The sequence below is a fragment of the Malaclemys terrapin genome, chromosome 4 (genome assembly GCF_027887155.1).
Source record: "Malaclemys terrapin pileata isolate rMalTer1 chromosome 4, rMalTer1.hap1, whole genome shotgun sequence".
Taxonomy (NCBI): Eukaryota; Metazoa; Chordata; order Testudines; family Emydidae; genus Malaclemys; species Malaclemys terrapin.
The window spans coordinates 133,251,576-133,270,329 of NC_071508.1; the positions used below are offsets into that span (position 1 = coordinate 133,251,576).

Genomic DNA, 18,754 nt, shown 5'->3' on the forward strand with positions numbered 1-18,754 from the left:
GGTCCTTGCACCGGCCTCAGAGCCAACGAGATTGGACTCTGCTCCAAGTACTGTGGCCCCGGTGCGGAGCACGCTGCCGGCAGCAACCTCTGACTGGCACCATTCCCATTCCCATCCCCATCCCCAGGTAAAAAGCAAAGAGAGGCCGGGAGGGGGCGTTCTCCTATGTCCTGTAAAGGGAAGGAGAGAGCCGGAGAGTGAAGATCCGCGTAGGACAGTTCTTCCCCTCTGGACGGTGGCCAGGCTCTGACTGCTGTTGAGCTGTCAAGCCCACTTCAAGACCCACCCGCCACCCCAGGAAGTGGCAGAGGTACTCGACACTTGGCGGTGCCATCCACACCGGAGGCCTTTCAGGATGCTAAGAACATACTGTCCCTTCTGGTGCAGCCCACGCCGGCCACTGAGGTGCCTCGTTTGCTGGGTAAACCTGCCCTGGGACCCTTCCAGCCCGCTCTATCACTGCAGCACTGCTCCCCACCTCAGGGAGTTCCCCGTCAGCGCTTGCCTGAACAGTGCCACCAGCCCCTGGTTGGCTTGCCTGCCAGAGTTCCCAGCGTCAGTCCCCAGACTCTAGGCAGCGTTCCTCAGGCTCTAGGTGTCGATTGCCAGTGGCCTGGCGCAGACCGAGTTGTCACCAGTCCCCAGAGCACCGGTGGCAGGAGCGTCGAAGTCACTCTCCCAGCCCATGGCACCGTTCCAGAGGGTCCAGACGCTGGTCCCTGGAACCACGTCGCCGGATTGCCGGTATGGATCACTACGGGCACATTGGTCTCTGAGATGTCAGTGTTCTCACTCCCGTTCCGGTTCACAGTCTATGGAGCAGCACCACTCTCTAAGCATGAGGCATCAATCGCCTGGGTACCATCACCAAATGCCGACACTGGTCACAGGGTCGCAGCACCGAGAGCCATTGCCCCCGTACAGGTCCCCAGTGAAGGTCCGTGGGCAGAGCCAATGAGATCGGGGTACACAAGCAGCCTTTGTACTGTCCTGGTCCCCCAGACAAGTCTCTCCCTCCTCAGGGTCGGACAGTGAGGAGGATTTTGGATGCATCCGACTTAGATTGAGGAGCACATCTTAGTACACTATGGACTCCAGGGTTATGGTCTGGAGAGGAGCTTGTATTACATATAAACGTCAAGTAGCTCGGATCCATCCATCAGGTTTGTGGTCTCTCTCTCCACCTCACAGCTTGGATACTGGGTGGCTGAATCCAGAGGAACAGGCCTGCTCTAGTCAGGTGCAGCAAGTTCTCTTGGAGAGCAGAAAGCCCTCCACCAGAGCAACTTATCTGGCAAAGTGGAAGCTTGGTGTCAAAGCAGGATATCTCCCTGACCCAGTCGTCTCTGCAGTCCATCTTGGATTACCTGCTTCACTTAAAGCATCAGGGCCTTGCCTTCTCTTCAGTCAAGGTGTACCTGGCAGCCATATTGGCCTTCCACCTTGCATCCCGGGTAGATTGGTGTTCTTGCATTAGACATTGATCAGGTTCCTGAAAGGCCTTGAAAGACTTTCTGCCAATCCGGGACCCGGGGACCTCAGCCTGGTCCTCTCCAGGCTCGCGGGTCCGCCCTTTGAGCCTATGGCTTCTTGTTCCCTTTCCCACTTGTCCTGGAAGGTTGCTCTTCTTGTAGCTATTACTTCGGCGAGACATGTCTCCAAGATTAAAGCCCTCACTTTAGAGCCCCCATACACGGTATTCTACAAGGACGAGGTCCAGCTGGGGCCCCATCCGGCCTTCCTGCCAAAGGTGGTGTCGCACTTCCTTGTCAACCAGGCTATCTTCCTCCCAGCGTTCTGTCCAAAGCCTCACATGACCAATGAGGCGAGGCAGCTGAACACTCTAGATGTCCGGCGCACCCTGGCTTTCTACCTGGTACTCCCCAAGCCCTTCCGCAGATCAACCCAGCTCTTCATCGTAAGAGCTGACAGGATGAAGAGTCTTCCAGTGTCCTCTCAGAGGATTTCCAATTGGATCACCACTTGCATTCGTACTTGTTAGGAGTTGGCACAGGCTGTGCCTCCACTGATAGTGAAGGCTCACTAGACGAGGGCTCAGGCGGCTTTGACTGCCTTCCTGGCACATGTCCCTACCCAGTACATCTATAGGGCCGTGATGTGGCCTTCAGTACACACGTTCACGGCGCATTATGCTATCACCCAGCAAGCCAGAGATGATGCGGGATTTGGCAGAGCTGTGTTGCAATCAACACATTCTTGAACTCCTCTTACCCACCTCCAGTGGTACTGCTTGGGAGTCATCTACAATGTAATGGACATAAGCAAGCCCTTGAAGATAAGACAGTTACCTTTCATAACTGTTGTTCTTTGAGATGTGTTGCTTATGTCCATTCCATGACCCACCCTCCTTTCCCCCTGCCGATTTTCGGCAAGAAGGAACTAAGGGAGGGGAAGGGGGAGTCGGCAACACCCCTTATACCGGTGCAGATGTGCACCGCTCCACAGGGCACCAGAGCCCAGTCCCCTATGGATACCACTGAGGGGAAAACTTCCTGCACCAGTATATGTGGCAAGCGCACGCATCTACAATGGAATGGACATGGGTAAGGCTAAGATTGTCATGGAGGTTGCGGAAGTCACGAAATCCATGACTTTCAGCGACCTCCGTGACACTGGGGGGCCCCGCAACTGACCGGCCAGTGATGGTGGCGGCGATCCTTAGCTGCCCAGCTGCTGCTGCTGGCAGCCAGGGGCCTCCTACAACTGGCAGCGGCAGAGGGACCCGGAGCTGCTCAACAGCCACGGGAGGGGGAGCCCGCCCCCCCCCCCCCCCCGCAGCTCCACCGCCGCTGGCAGCGGAATGTTGGGAATCATTAGGAAAGGGATAGATAAGACAGAAAATATATTGCCTCTATATAAATCCATGGAATGCCCACATCCTGAATACTGCATGCCGATGTGGTTGCCCCATCTCAAAAAAGATATATTGGAATTGGAAAAGGTTCAGAAAAGGGCAACAAAAATATTAGAGTTATGGGATGGCTTCCATATGAGGGGAAATTAATAAGACTGGAACTTTTCAGCTTGGAAAAGAGATGACTAAGGGGGGATATGATAGAAGTCTATAAAATCCTGGCTGGTGTGGAGAAAGTAAACAAGGAAGTGTTATTTACTCTTTCTCCTAACACAAGAACTAGGGGGCACCAAATGAAATTAATAGGCAGCAGGTTTAAAACAAACTAAAGGACGTATTTCTTCACACAACACAGAGTCAACCTGTGGAACTCTTTTTTTTTTTTTTTTTTTTTTTTAAATGGAGATATCCTCTCTCCTAGAACTGGAAGGGACCTTGAAAGGTCATCGAGTCCAGCCCCCTGCCTTCCCTAGCAGGGCCAAGTACTGATTTTGCTCCAGATCCTAAGTGGTCCCCTCAAGGATTGAACTCACAACCCTGGGTTTAGCAGGCCAATGCTCAAACCACTGAGCTATCCCTCTGTCCATCCTTTGCCAGAGGATGTTGTGAAAACCAAGACCATAACAGGTTTCAAAAAAGAACTAGATAAATTCATGGAGGATAGGTCCATCAATGGCTATTCGCCAGGATGGGCAGGGATGGTGTCCCCAGCTTCTGTTTGCCAGAGGCTGGGAATGAGCGACAGGGAGTGGATCACTTGATGATTACCTGTTCTGTTCATTTCCTCTGGGGCACCTGGCATTGACCGCTGTCGGAAAACATGGTACCAGCTTAGATGGAACTTTAGTCTGACCCAGTATGGCCCTTCTTATGTTCTATGGTCCTCTGACCTTTAAGTTTCATTTATTTTGACTTTTAAGATATGTGCATATAAATGTATTTGCATAATGAATAACAAGCTTGATAACCTCCACATTTTGAAAAAAATGTTTTCTTTTTAGCTGGACCATCTATCCCTCCAGTAGTGGCGTATCCAAAAAGAAGCCAGACTAGCACTACAGACAGTGACCTGAAAGAAGATGGAATTCAGACAAGGAAATCTAGCAGTAGTGCTGTTGGGGGACGAGGAATTGCTCCGGCTAGCCCCATGCTCGGAAATGCTAACAATCCAAATAAGGCTGATATTCCTGAACGTAAGAAAAGTTCGGCTGTCCCCAGTGTAAGTGGAAGCATTTATTCTTTCAAGCATATGAACATGAAACACTTTAAGAGTAGGAGAATGTCACTCAACCCAATGGCCTGTCATTGGTTTTTGGTTTATTTGTTTTTTTAATGCTTTTATCTTCATCTCACTTCATTCCCCAGGAGCAAATGTAAGTATCTCATATACTTATTTGTATACTGTTTGCTTCAGTCACCTGCCCAGGAACTTAATTCTTTTGCCTATTGCCATTTCTGAAATAGTTCATTAGGATAGGAACCAGAGGTACATTTTAAATAAATCCAAGACAAAAAAAGGAACTAAGAGGCTATCCTATGGAGCAGATAGTATGGGTCATGGGTGATCTCTGAAATCCCACCTGCTCTTTTGGGTTTCCTCCTCCCAAAAAAGGGATCCCTGCCACAACTTTTATATCCCATATCCTTTTGTATGTACTGATAAAAAGGATCACCTGTAATTTGCACTAGGCATTCCTTAACACATTTTAAAAATGCAGTTATACGGATTACTCCATGGACTCCTGCCCTCTGCCCAGTAATTAACATATTACCAAACAGTTGTAGCTTTAAAAGCTTTTTCTCTCCCCTTCCCTCCCCCGCCCTCCAAACCAAAAAAACCTTATTCGAACTTAGTTTTTGCTTAAATATAGTGCTCAGCTTTGGGACTAGAGTCCTCTTAAAATGATCCTCTGATCTTTCTGCTGCAGTGCTTTGAGCTGATTAGTTTCAGTGAAACTCTCCCACAATAACTTCCAGATCCTTCAGCTGGTAAGTTACTAGGGAGCTGAGGTTATTCCTTCCTTCCGCACCTGTTATCTACCTTAGCTCAGTTCCCAGACCAGCTTGTCTCCAATCAACTGAACGTTTTGCTTGATTGCCACCTTTATAACTAAGGTTGAAAAACAATATTCATAATAAGTCTGTTTCCACAAACTCAGACTTTCTGGAACATTCAGCTTCTGCACAGAAATCTTCCCTGCATTGTGATTTTTTTAAAATATCAACAAAATCTCTTCAGCCATTATCCAGCTTGGGATGGTATGTTTCTTTAAAGATGCCATCCTGGCAAGATTATTGCACTTGGATTCCATGATCGCAATATAAAAAATGGCAGAATTTCCCCAATTCAAACCTTTTTAGTCCTCTGAGGCCAAAAAGTAGCTCGACAGAAGGCCTTCAACCTCTCTTATTGGTTGTGTACCAGCAGCAGCCACTACTTCCAGTTCCTGGAACCTTCCCGCCAAGTCATTCTCAGCTACAGGCTGGCAATGAACTCCTCCTGTAAGAGGGATCCCCTCCCTCTGCCTTCTCTTCAGCTGTGGTTCATACATCTGCTCTGACAGTGCTATGTGTATTCTTTTCTGGCCCCCACCCTCCTTCCTTCTGATCAGTGTTAAACTTCCTGTTAATTTTTTTTTTTTTTTTTCTCTCTCTCTCACTCACTCACTCACTCACTCACTCACACAGTTCTGGGTTGTCTGGTCCCAGAGTGTTAGGGCCTTTAAATTGGTTTTGTCCTACCACTGGCCTTCACTCCAGTAATCTTTTGTTGTTGTTGTTTGGCAGTAGTATGTTTTTGCTCCATACTCAATATTATTGCCGCCCCCCCTCCTTTTTTTTTTTAGCCCTTTTGCATTATAGTCTCAGTGCTTCATTCTTTGATATTTTGGCTTGCTCTGTTACACCAGCTAGATCCTGACATCCGTGGCTTTATTCCAGTGGTTTCTAGTTTTACATTGTAATTGAAATCAAAATTTGGGCTATAGTGACAGATCCATGGAATACCTGCTTTGTTCATGGTAAAAGGTCCGACTTGCACACTGAATTGAACAGTGGCACTAATATAATCAGAAACGGCATTATAATACCACACAAAAGGGTGGAATTATAGTTCATGGTTCTTTTAACATTTAACCATATAAACTTAACAGGGTTTCCAATGTGAGTTCTTGTGTAGTCATGTTTAGAGTTCATTGTTATAACTGGTGTGTATAGGAAGCTGTTACTTCCCCCACAGTTCAGGAATTGGCTAGAAAATTTAAGGGCTGTGGTAGTTGGCATGCAGCCAGAAGAAAGTGAGTTGTCTTGTGCTGACCTACCACTCTGAGTACAAAAAATCCTTCAGGTACAGAAGTTCCATCCTGCCTCACTGATTGCATAAAGCCTAAAATTGATAATTCCTTGAGATAACTTCCGAGAAGCAGAATTACTAGTAACTTCTCCTTTTTTTTTTTTTTTTTTTTTTTTTTTTTTAAATTAACCACTTTTTTTATACAAAGCTACTGCAAAATGGCAGAACTTTAAAACTTGGTATGGGCATAGTTCTTGTTGAAGACTAATGTATGATTTTGAAAAAGTCTAACTCTTCTTTAACTGTTAGAACCATTAAACAATTGCATACTAAGCTTGTACAGCAGAATATTAAGTCTGCAAGTATACACTTCAAGGCAAATGTGCATATGTGTGCAGCTCATTAGTGTGTGTGGGTTTAGGGAACATAGAAGTTGTGCTTCTAAAGGTGGCTGTGCGTGCAGGCCCCTGCAAGTCAGATAGCTCTGCAAACTGAACAGCTGTGCAGTAAGAATCAGATTAGATCCACTAGCAAAATACTTGTCAAATTTATTTTGCTTTAAAAAGTTGCTGGAAACTAATATGTAGTCTGCTCAATTAAAATCTAAAAACATAAGGCTTTAGCAGCAACATAATTCTGCCATATTACTCATGCATACTATTCATGGATTGTTTGATATTTCCAAACGTATACCTTATTGCTGTCTCCCAACCTAAAGGGCGTTCAGGATGGCAGGTCAGAGGAAGGCAATTATAGTGGGTGAAAGAGGCTTCAGGACCCTAGCTCTTACAGACTTTCTGCAAATGTGTTATGACTTCTTTAGAAGAACCAGCAAGTGACTCCTTGAAAGCCACTCACCTTTCCTCCTTCCTCTGGTTGTCTCTCCTAATGTAGCTGACTGCACATGCAGCTAACTCGTCCAATGCAGCTGCAGCAGCCTGCCAGCCCAAGCTTCTCTTCAGTATGCTCATGGTGCTCAGCTCAGCCTTTGATGGCATCAGAGGATGCTCCTTATTCCCAGAAACACGTAGCCACCACCTTCAAGTGTACTCTGCAAAGTCCCACTCATGGGATGCATTCTGGTAGCAGTGCCTGTTAGAGAGCTCACTCACCCCTCCTGCTCCCCCCTGCATTCCTCTGTGTTCTCCGGATGTGCCTATAAAAGGGGGTGTGCTCTTTGCCACCTCAACTCTATCCAGCTGTGACAGCAGACAGATGTGAACTTCTGTGGATCCACTGAACATGAATTTTCTCTCTTGAAGAATACAGTGTCTTAGCTTAGTGTGTGTTTATAGTGTTAGTGTTTAGTTTTAAGTTAAGCTTAGGGTATGTCTCACTTAACGTGCTACAACTGCACCACTGTTGTGCTCCGACAGAGAAAAGCTAGAAAAAGGGGGTGGACAGGCTCAGCTGTCATTCTATCACATAGTGGCTCCAAAAAAAAAAAAAAATTGGGAACCAACAAGTTAATAAATTGTGCCATAAGGTGTACATCATACCACATGCAGGGCAGAGTTGCCAAGTTAATAGTGCAGTTACAACCTTTTGTATTGCCTGGCAAGTTTAATGCATCGTTAAGGTTGCATAGTTAACAGTTTTCATTTTTGTATGCATGTATGTGTAAAATATATTGGCAGATTCCTGCCTTCTTTATACAGACAAACTCCCACTGAAGTCAGTATATGTTACAAGTGAAAGCTCTGTAGAGAGCTTGACCCAAATTCTATAGCAAGGCCTCTGGTTTCTTAGCAATCCAGGACAGCAGACTAGAGGTTTTCTGGCAGCTTCAGATAAATTAAAAATTGTTTCATACTGAATTAAATATGAAAATGAATAATACAATTAGTTTATAATTTGCTGTTGCTTAATTTGGTGTTTAAATTCAACTTTTTACACTTCCCCTCCATTTTTATCTTTCACCATGTCATGGATTTTTCTGTCTTCAGCTGGCTGTTTTGCCTGCAATGTTCAGTAAGTTAATGCAGTGTTAACATTTAAGCCTAATAATAATAAACATTAACACCCCATTCAAATGAATGGTGACTGTTCATATTTAGAACTGTTATTTCAGCTATTGGCAGGCTCGAGCACATGACTCTGCATCAGCTTATAACCAGTTCAAGTTTTTAAAGTTTGCAACAGCAAGTGCTAGACATTTCTTTTAAATGACACCTTGGATTCAAGTGTACAGTTCTGAAGAAAGAAATGGATTTTTGATATATTCTGCAGCTGTGGAATTGTGGGAAATTTGGAACCTGATTATAAACTGATGTGTGTCGGAACTTTGCCTGAGAGAGGACTGCAGGGAGCTGTTTCATATATATTGAATAACAGGTTTTTTACTGACCCCTCTTGGAACCTTTTTTCGACTTGAAAAGTTTGTCAATGGCTATGCTTTGCCTTTTTTCTCCTAGGCCCATTTTTCCTCCGTATCTTTTTACCCTTTATTCCATTGCACACTACTGTAGCCATTCGTTTTTATGCAGAACCTTATCTCAAATTCTTTTTAAAAATGTATAGAGTTTCCCTTGTCTATCACAGCAATAATTCTTCAAAGAACTACAACGGGTTAGTTAAGTCCTCTTCCTAAATTCTTACTGGCAATCTGTAATCGACAGGGGCTTATCCATGTGTTCACTGATAACATCCCTTAAACTGGTTTCCAAGATTTTTCCCAGCAGTGGATATTTAAACTCAGTAACCTCTCTTGTGTCATGCTTTGTCCCTCAGTCCTTTTAAAAAACAAAGCACAGTAATGGATTTATTTTCCATTTTCCAATCCTGTGGAATTTATCTGAAATCCAGTGAACTGGAATGAGAAGGGGGGAGTCAAAGATTCACCAGTTTGTTTGCTTGCTTCCTCTAAAACCCCTGGGTGCATGTTTATCTGGATCTCGTGCTTTTTCTACATTAAGTGCATCTAACCCTTTTTTATATAATTCTGTTATCTGTGCACTACCTAGCTCCTCAGTCGTTCCTGGAAAATTGACCGCCAAGTTGGGCATATCTCCACCCTCTTCCTCTGCAAAGACAGAGGCAAAGTAATGAATTCTATTCTTTATCCCCCTCTAAGGTCTCCATTTTCATTTTAAGTGGCCCTGTGGTTCTCTTGTCCTCTGTCTAATGTTTGTGTGTATATTTATATTTGAAAAAATGTCTTAACTGAGATTTTCTGGAATTTGCCTTTATTTTAATTGTTCATTATTGGTTTCAAAACTTTAGACTCCTTTATGGCATTAGTATTTTTAAGAGCCTTTATTTATTTACTTCCCCATTGTACTTAGCCACATCTGTTTGTTTCTGTTAGATCTTTGCTTTTCCTGTCAATTAACTTGTTAGGGGCTTGATTCAGTTTCAGAAAAGTGTTTTAAGAAAAGATAATAATTTCCACATTCTAAAAGTCATAAAGTATCTTTCAAGAATATCTGGTAAAGGAACTACAGATCTAGATTAACTTCCATAAAATCCTCATTTTTATTTACCTTAATAGTTGAGGGCATTTGTGATTAAAGTTAAGTTTACTCTGTTAACTCTTGTTGAATAGTCAAAATAAAATGAAATTGTGTTTCAAACAGTTCATGCATCTTAGCACTTTCTTAGAAAGACCAGCACAGTCACCATAACTAAAGGGTATTTCTGTTTCTTATCTAATTTGGAAACAAATCAATGTAAGGCTTTTACTATAAGCTGTAGAACAAATTATAGCATAAATTTAAGGAAAATAAGGTCTCAACCACATATTGTTGATACTGATTTTGCCGTGAGTCTTGCACAAACTTTTTGGGTGGATTAATGCACATTGTATCTTTAATTGTAGAATAATACCGCACCTGGAGCAATGACACGCCGCAATACATACGTTTGTAGCGAGAGAACCACTGCAGATAGACATTCAGTAATCCAAAATGGCAAGGAGAACAGGTATGAAATTTCTCAAAGAAAAATTGTCTGTACTTGTTTTCTCATGCTTCGAAAAAGTTGTTGTATATGATTCAAAATGAAGCAATATCTCTAAGTGTTACATTTTTCTCTTAAAGGTAAGTACGAATCCCCAGCTCGTGGATACTTGCAAGTACTTGTTTCTGCAGTATGTAGACCTGAAGTATTCTTCTAAGATTCCCAAAATTTGTAGATACTAACTTATGGACCATGATCATATGTTCTATGGTTGGATAGCCTGTGTACACAGGTTAAAATTGAATCATTCAGTCATTCTTCTGGATATTTGGACAAGGAATGTTCTGTTTCAGTAAAAGATTTTTGGTTTTAAAAAATTAAAGAAAGGCATCAATTTGTATTAGAGGTCAAATTAAAACACACCTGAAAATGATGGTGTGTTTCTGTCTGTACATATTCCATTCTATGCTGTGCTCATTATCATGATATTGGAGTGTCATACTTTTAGAAAATTGCTGATTTATTCTAGAAAAACTGCCTTCTGCCTGACCAGATAACAGTGTGAGGCCTGTTACTATACTGTAGAGTTTATAGGCTCAGGTATCCCTTCATCATGTCACCCCTGAAACATTAAAATTTAACATAATCCTACCCTGTCAGGGGTAGAAGGGGGCAAAGGAAGAGGAACATATCAATGTGAGCATCCCCTTCACCCACAGAGGCAGCTTGTCAAGTAGGATATTTAGAGTGCATGTGATTTCTTTATTGGCTGGAGTGCTAGTCAAGAACCCACCCCAGTCCCCCATTACTGTGCTGCCTGGAGATTTACCGGTTCCAGAAACTGCCAAGCAGGGAGTTAATTTTGTTTTTCTGTCAGGAATTGGGGTGAATTTTAACTACAACTAATTGAATTTAAAGTCTGCACCAGTTAGTTACAGTTGTATGGTTCTGCCCTCCAGGTAGCTACAATCTGTGGCAAGTTGTTGAACAAATGGGACTGTAAAGAAGCAAAGCTCCTCTCTGAGGGCATGTCTGCGCTACAATCTTAAGTTAACCTTTGTTAGTTGTCGGAGAAAAACAGAGTTCTCACTATTTGTTTAGGTATAGCAAGTCAGATGCTTTATTAACTCTCACAATTGCGCAGAGGGAGAGAGCTAAGCAGGTCTCTCAACAGGTAAACAATTACAGTAAGCATTTATACTTTTTGTTACAGACAATAATGAGCAACAGTTGCATTTTGTTTATACATAGGCCATCTTGATATCTCATTTCCTCACTTGTTTTGACTCTTGCCAACATACAATATTTTCTATACCTTATCTACACAAGGTCTTCTACACCTTATCTATACCAGGTCATAATGACTTCTTACACAGTTCTTTCTCACTTGCCTCACACAATCCTCGCTTCTACAAATCTCGCGTTATCAGGGTTACAGTTAGCCTGACTCTTGCTAACGAACTGTCATGTATTGCATCCCCTTCCTGTCAGTTCTTTCTCTGCTTCCACAATCCCCCCCTTTTGTACTACTAGTACAACAAACGTTTTCAAATCTCTATTTGCATTAAATCTCGGAATTCAGATTCTACATCAGATGCCTCAACCTTAGGGGTTTTGATTGGATGTAATGACAATGCATGATGAGCATGGACATGAAAGGTATTACTATTATTACGTCCTTTACAACAACAATAACATACTCCTGCACAACACAAGCAATAACATTTCTATAGCGATAATATGATGGAGTTGTTGTACAATCTTAGTCATATAACACAATACATTATACTTAGTACATAAGGTGGATACTTTATAAGCTGTCTGAAAGGCATACTTTTTAACTTGATACATATTTTGAAGCATGTGAATTTGCCCTTGTACTTTAGAGATTTTCTGAACCTCTGGTAACAGTGAAAGCAAATTTTGAAATCGATCAGGTACTAAACTAGTCCAATTAAAGGGTATTTGGAACCTAAGGACTACTGCAAAATTTTATCTGCAGGCCAGTAAATAATATGATTGCCCGCAGTGGTAATGAGATTAAAATGTATGTCTTGCAATGTCTTAACATACACACAGCTATTATTAGCTTAAAAATAAGTGTCTTGTCAGGGTAGTTCCTTGTCTCTTACTCTTCTAGCAAACGTAGTCATGAAGAGTAACAACTTCTCCTGGCTTCAGTTTACGGATACACTGAAGCTGTGGGGGTTGTAACGGCCAAAATGTCCATTGACTCTCTAACTCCATCTAAATGTCAGATGTAATCTCAGGAGCACTGACTAAAAATCGATTGGGCATACTAGGAAGTCTAATTTCCCAGATGTCTCGGTGAATTACTTAATCCCACATGCATCCTCTTTATGGACCCGGCAGGATTCGGTATGTGGAAGCCCACACCTTTTGAACCGGTCCATATGCTTGGAAGGAGCACTGAGAACGTCCACACTTCCACCCAGAAAGTTTCCAAGTATGTCTCCATGGCCACAGATCAGATGGTACTCCTGATGTGTCTGTAAGGGCAGTGGGCCAAGCCTGGTGCTCTAGATCATTCCGAATGGCCATTAGCTGGTCATTCAAGAAATCTTGAATCTCTGAGCATGCTAGATCCCACTGCAATGCTTTCCCAGCCTCAGTGATATTCAATACCATCTCTGTTAGCAACTTCTGGGTCATTGAACTAAGGGCGGAAATAACATGTAACTCATCAGCTCCAGCCTGTACCTGGGTTAGTTGTGCTCCAGAAACAAGGCCAATGGCCTTCTCTAGTTGCCCTAATTTCTTATCATGTTCTTGGTTCTTAAAAATATTCTAAACTGCTGCTGCATTATTGGCCCTATCCCAAAGGGATCCGGTCAAGTCTCTCTTCTTTCTAGAGGAAATAACTCAAGCCCTCTGTTGTGCTAATTTAATGGCAGCCCTCTGTGAGCAATTATAAATTCTTGGGGTTCACTGGTAGTGATATCATATACTTTTATTTCTACTGATTTATTCAATTGTTCGCTTATATGGGATATCCTGAACCTTAAAAATATATTTTTTCAAACAATATTTAAATAAATCACTAAAGTGTGAAGGCCTTAGTTATTGGTTTTATCAAATATATGGCATTGTCTGTATTTGGATGTGTTACAGGGGTAATAGTGTAATGGAGGAGATGGCAGGGGCAATGGCAACAAGGTGCCTTTGGTACTTATCATTTAAAATCTAATTAGGGAGGGCAATACATGCTGAAGGATTTATCCAAAACACAGGGCGCAGCCTGTAGAATAAACCCCAAAATCCAATCAATACTACGTTCCCAAGCATGGGTCTCACAAGTTTCTTCCTGCCAGTGTATAATTTTTTGTTTTTTCACTAGGGTCAGTTTTTAATGTCTCTTGTAGTCAGGAATCTCTGGACTTTGTGGTTTCAGTGAAGCAAGTGTTTCTTCTTCTCTTTTCTTGAAACAGTGTGGTTTAGCATCATACAGGGGAGAGGTTACTAGCACATCACCCTGTAATGGTTTTGCTTCTTCTAGAAAAATCTAGAGGCACAGTAGGTCTGTCAGTGGACAAGGGAGAGGTTACTAGCACTTCACTTTGTCTTTTTTTTTCTTTTTTTTTTCTTGCTGTCCAGAAGACACAGCAGAGCTAGAAGGAGAAATAGGCTTATTATTAGTCGGAGAGTCCTCTCGAGGTGGAGGGGTCTTTTTACAGTGAGAAGCATGGGTCCAGGCAGGTAGTCCTTGGCACTTTACAGTGGTGGTGGTGGTGGTTAACAGGACTTGGAAAGGGCCTTTCCAGTGTGGAGCCAAAGCAGACTTTCGTTGATGGACTTTACGTAGACTCAGTCTCTTTGTTTTAATGAATGGCAGGGCTGCTAGGGTCTTTGGGTAGCACTTCTTTTATCTGTGAGAAAAGAAACTTAACACATTTCATTAATGCCTGGCAGTGTTTTGCAGATCTCATAGTTGCTTGGGCACATTCAGGCCCTTTTTTTCTTGGCTATTAGCCAAGTCTTAGCTGTGGGCAGTGTCCTTGGATGGTGCCAGCATTTTATTTTTGGACTGAGCTTGCTAGCTATTTTTTTTAGTTAACTCGTTCTGTTTTTTTTTTTTTTTTTTTTTGGCTTCTTTTAACCTACAAAGGAAACTTCCACTTTTTACTCATACACTTTTTTTTAACAATGAACACATACACATTGCCATTATACAGTACATTAGTCTTATTATTCAATGTATGCCATGTACACCCTTTCAGTAAAATAACTTTATTACAGAGCTTTGGAGCAACAAACCAGGACAAGCACACCTACTTTTGAGGAGTCTACTCGGTACAACCTTTGGTGTCCAATAGCTTTCCTCTCCTCTCTCCTTCCCAGCCCTCTAAGTTTCTAACCTGTTCTCTAATTTCTCTATCTATTGCCTGCCCACTTGGGTCCGATCCTGCTTTTCTCGCTGAACCGTCCCCTTCCATGGGCACCGGCTTTTTCACTACCAATTTAGCTAGGAGGGTGGGCTTCTCAACTAGCCCCCACCCTTCCTGGTCTCTTCTCTTAAACATTTTTACTCACAAGGCTACCCGAGTCTTCCCTCGTGAGGCTTGCCACTTGGGCAAAACACATGACCCATTGGCATTTAACTATTCAATTTTCTCTTGTGGCAAACACACTGCTCTTACAGCATATGCAAACACAAATGGTTAAATTCTGACAAGTCCCTGAAGGACCGGTACTTGCTTAGCCAGTGCTTCCTTTTCTGCTTGGAAGTACTGTCTCAAGGCTTGCAACTTGCCCTGGGCGTAGGTTTGAGTTGCTGCCTGGTTCATGATCTATGCTCTTAATTGCTCAATTCTAGTTATCAAGTACACAACTCTTCCCTTTTCTCCAACTTCTCTATTGCCTAGTCCTGCTACGACTGGGGTAGATCCACCTGACACCCTTCCCAGTCAGCCGGGGTGGAAAGAGGAATGCTAAATCCCTCTCCGGTTCTCAGACTTACTGCGGCTGAGAGTAGGCACACTTTCATACTTACACACGTACGTCCAGACTGGCCACGTCTGTGTATAACGTTCAGAGAAGGTGCTGTGCAATCTCCAACTTGCTTCCTCTCTTGGGAGGGCAGTTCTTTTACACCCTGAGGTCTCCTGGGGCGTCTTTTCAGTGATTCCAGTCCAGGCCGGCTGCCTGTGGCTTCTTCAGCTTCCCCAAACCACGCCAGCTCCAGGGTCGCAAAGGCAGACTGTTGGATCTCACTGGACAGTTAAGCTTTGCAAATGTAATCTCAGCACTGTAACTTGTATTGCCTTTGGTTTGACTATGTCTATATTTTTTCACAGTCAGCTGGGGCCGAAAGCAGTTTTTCTTTGTACTTAGCCTGGTCTGCATTGATTCTTGACCTTGAACGCAGATTAACTTTCTCTTTATCTCTGGACCAAGCTGAATTTCAAATTAACCCGTTCCTTTCCTCAATAGACAAATTGCTCCCATTGTGTATCAGAGGCTTTTGGTGAAGCCAGAGTTTCTTTAAGGTATTTAAGTTTGTCTAAATCAAAGGTACCTTCTAATGGACATTGTTTAGATGGATTTGCACGCGTGTAAAGATTCCAATTCTCTAAATACCTGCAGGTTTTAGTACCATAATGTACGTACATGAAATAAGCTGGGGTACCCTTAGTGGGTGAGAGGGAATCCTTAGACTGTCCCCCACCCATTTTCCAATCACACACTCAAAAGGGGAAGGATGCCCTGTCCGCGCTAGCGGCTTATAAACTAAGGACTCTCCCTACAGGGTATTCACACAGGAGTGACTAACGAGGATAGCCATGACCTCCTACACCTCCCTTCAGCAAAGAGCGTCGGCTAATCTCAGAGAGAAAGCGCCGCTTACTCTGTTGCATCCAGTGAGATGGTCAGACTGTCAGTGGCTCACACGGAGAGGAAAAGGGGAGGGAAGATGGGTGCACACACTCCTAGACCCAGGTAGCCTCCTCGCCGGACGATGCCAGGCCGAGTCAACCTACGTGGGTCGGATCTCCTAAAAGATCCTCTAGTTACCGGGCTTGCGTTAGAGTAGTTCTGGTCACGAGCCAAAAGACTTCGCAGAGTACTTTGGGCGTCTTCCGGTAACACTCAATTCACACTGTGCACACATTCTCACACACAGACCACACACACACCAACATACCAAGGCCTTATACCAGGTACTACTCCTAAGTACCTCCAGGTACTATTCCCAAGTACCTTGATGCATCACTTGAGGCGGTAAAAACCCCTCCTGAGGCGGTAACAACCCCTCAACACAGGTGCAAATCCTATGCACCTAGCATATGCATACAGGGAGCGGCAACAATTCCCCTAAGCCGCTCAGCATCTGATCTTGCTGCACAGTCAATAAGTTAGGATGGCGTGAGCCCAACAGGGACAGATGGCCCCACGGACAATCCTCCTCCGACACCCCAATAGAGATTTCAAAAGGTCTCCTACCTCTATTGTGGCGCCATGGGGTTCAAAGGGGAACGATCCGTAGCAGCTGCCGGTGCCTCTGCGGGCGTTGCCATCCCGGACGAGCCCCCAAATTGTCGGAGAAAAACAGAGTTCTCACTATTTGTTTAGGTATAGCAAGTCAGATGCTTTATTAACTCTCACAATTGCGCAGAGGGAGAGAGCTAAGCAGGTCTCTCAACAGGTAAACAATTACAGTAAGCATTTATACTTTTTGTTACAGACAATAATGAGCAACAGTTGCATTTTGTTTATACATAGGCCATCTTGATATCTCATTTCCTCACTTGTTTTGACTCTTGCCAACATACAATATTTTCTATACCTTATCTACACAAGGTCTTCTACACCTTATCTATACCAGGTCATAATGACTTCTTACACAGTTCTTTCTCACCTGCCTCACACAATCCTCGCTTCTACAAATCTCGCGTTATCAGGGTTACAGTTAGCCTGACTCTTGCTAACGAACTGTCATGTATTGCATCCCCTTCCTGTCAGTTCTTTCTCTGCTTCCACATAGTCTCCACAGTAGTTACTGCAGTTTTTCATGCCCACACTAACCTTCTGTCAACAGTGCGCATCCTCACAAGGAGCACTTCGTTACACTGACTTAAGAGCAGCAGTATGGGGGCTGAGAGCCTGGGCTCTCAGCTTGGCGCACAGCCCTCCGCTGGGAGCCCGGCTGCCCCTCTGGGCACCTCTGGGCTCCCAGCTGCCTAGAGCCCGGGGGGCAGCAGGGCTCCTATCCAAAAGCAAGGAACCTACCAACCTTTCTTGTCAATTTTACAGCTCCAGCAGGATCTGTGAAATTGACATGAATGACAGCCAATATAAGTAACGCAGTGTCTGCTGGAGGGTGTGTCACCCTAACTACACAGACCTACACCTCTCATGGAGGTGGTGTTATGTCAGTATAGTAGGGCACTTATATCGGCGGGAGCAAGGCTGTAGCATAGACACTGACATAATTAGGTCGTTGTAAGCTGCCTTACGTCAACCTAACTCTGGAGTGTAGACCAGGCCAGAGTGAGGGTTTAGAATTTCATACGCAAATACGGGCCTTCTCCCTAAACTAAGGGAATGCTAAGTTTGAGGGGAGTTACATTATGCAGGAGGTTTGGGGTTACCAGTCAAATCAATGGTGATAATTTTTTTGCTGGAAGTCGGGGGAAAAAACAAATAGCTCCCTTCTCATTAGTTTCTTTCCATTGATCCCTATTTTGGGATCTCCCTGGCAGAGGAAGGTAACAGGCGTTTGCCCCTACACCCTCATGCTGCAGTCACTGTGTGAAATTGCCTTCATTTCACAAAGGGTATGGTTTTGCCTCCTGCTTTCTTCTCCAGCAGCATGTAAAGGAAGAGAGGGACTGAGTTGGACATGCTGAATGAAGGTTCTGCATCACCTCCACTGGTGTCTGGGATAAGGGACATGACTCTGACCTTTGTCTCCTCCCACTGGCCTTCAGCAAGCCTGGCAGGAATTAGGGAGAATTAAAACCTAAGTCTAAATTGACTCTGAACACTTCTCTCTTCACCCTGCCAACCAGGTCTGTAATTGACTAGTATGCAAATTACAGCCCTATTAAATAGTGGTGTCTGTCTCTCTCATCCTCCAATGACTAGTCCTTGTTAATATTACTAAGTCTTTGCTTGGGTTAAGGAAAGGGATGGAAAACCTTTTTAATTTAAGATATGTTAATGTGTTTTTTCTGTCCAAGTTATTTTTAAACATGATGCTGCATGCAACCACAATGATGTTCAAAAGGTATAGTTCTGAACAGTTGCTGTACCACTTTAGAGAGATGCCACCTGATGTCAATTCAAAGACATCTTTTCACTCACCTCGCACGCAAACTTTTAATAGCTCTTAGGTAAACAGTAGTCATTAGAAATATTTATACAATGCATGTGAAAATGTGTCCCTTTGTACCATTGTTTGTTAGAGCTCATTACTTGCTTAGCTGGGTAGTCTGCTCGGTTTCTTTTATAATCAGTCTTTAAATTAGCACTCTGTTTTGCAGCATCTTCTGGTCTACGAGGTCTTAAATTGAAATAAACTTCCGGGCTTAGGAGAGTTCAGTGTTATCCTTTTGGTCTTCTGCTGGGAGCAGCTTCATTCTGTATTGCTGAGAAATTGCTCCTTTGTCTTTTCTGGCCTTGACTTTCTCAGTTTTACACCATGCTTCAATAGACTTAATTTTGTCCAA

The 18,754-nt window shown here is 43.6% G+C and overlaps 1 protein-coding gene across 4 annotated transcripts in view; it reads left to right on the forward strand.

Moving 5' to 3' along the window:
- The window catches only part of MARK3 (microtubule affinity regulating kinase 3), a 120,370-nt gene that overhangs the window by 77,888 nt on the left and 23,728 nt on the right, over positions 1-18,754 (forward strand). For all 4 annotated transcript variants that reach the window (XM_054025108.1, XM_054025109.1, XM_054025110.1 and 1 more), the window contains 2 exons: positions 3,877-4,094; positions 9,985-10,088. In XM_054025108.1, coding sequence (XP_053881083.1) covers positions 3,877-4,094; positions 9,985-10,088 — 322 coding nt within the window. The remainder of the gene's footprint in view (positions 1-3,876; positions 4,095-9,984; positions 10,089-18,754) is intronic.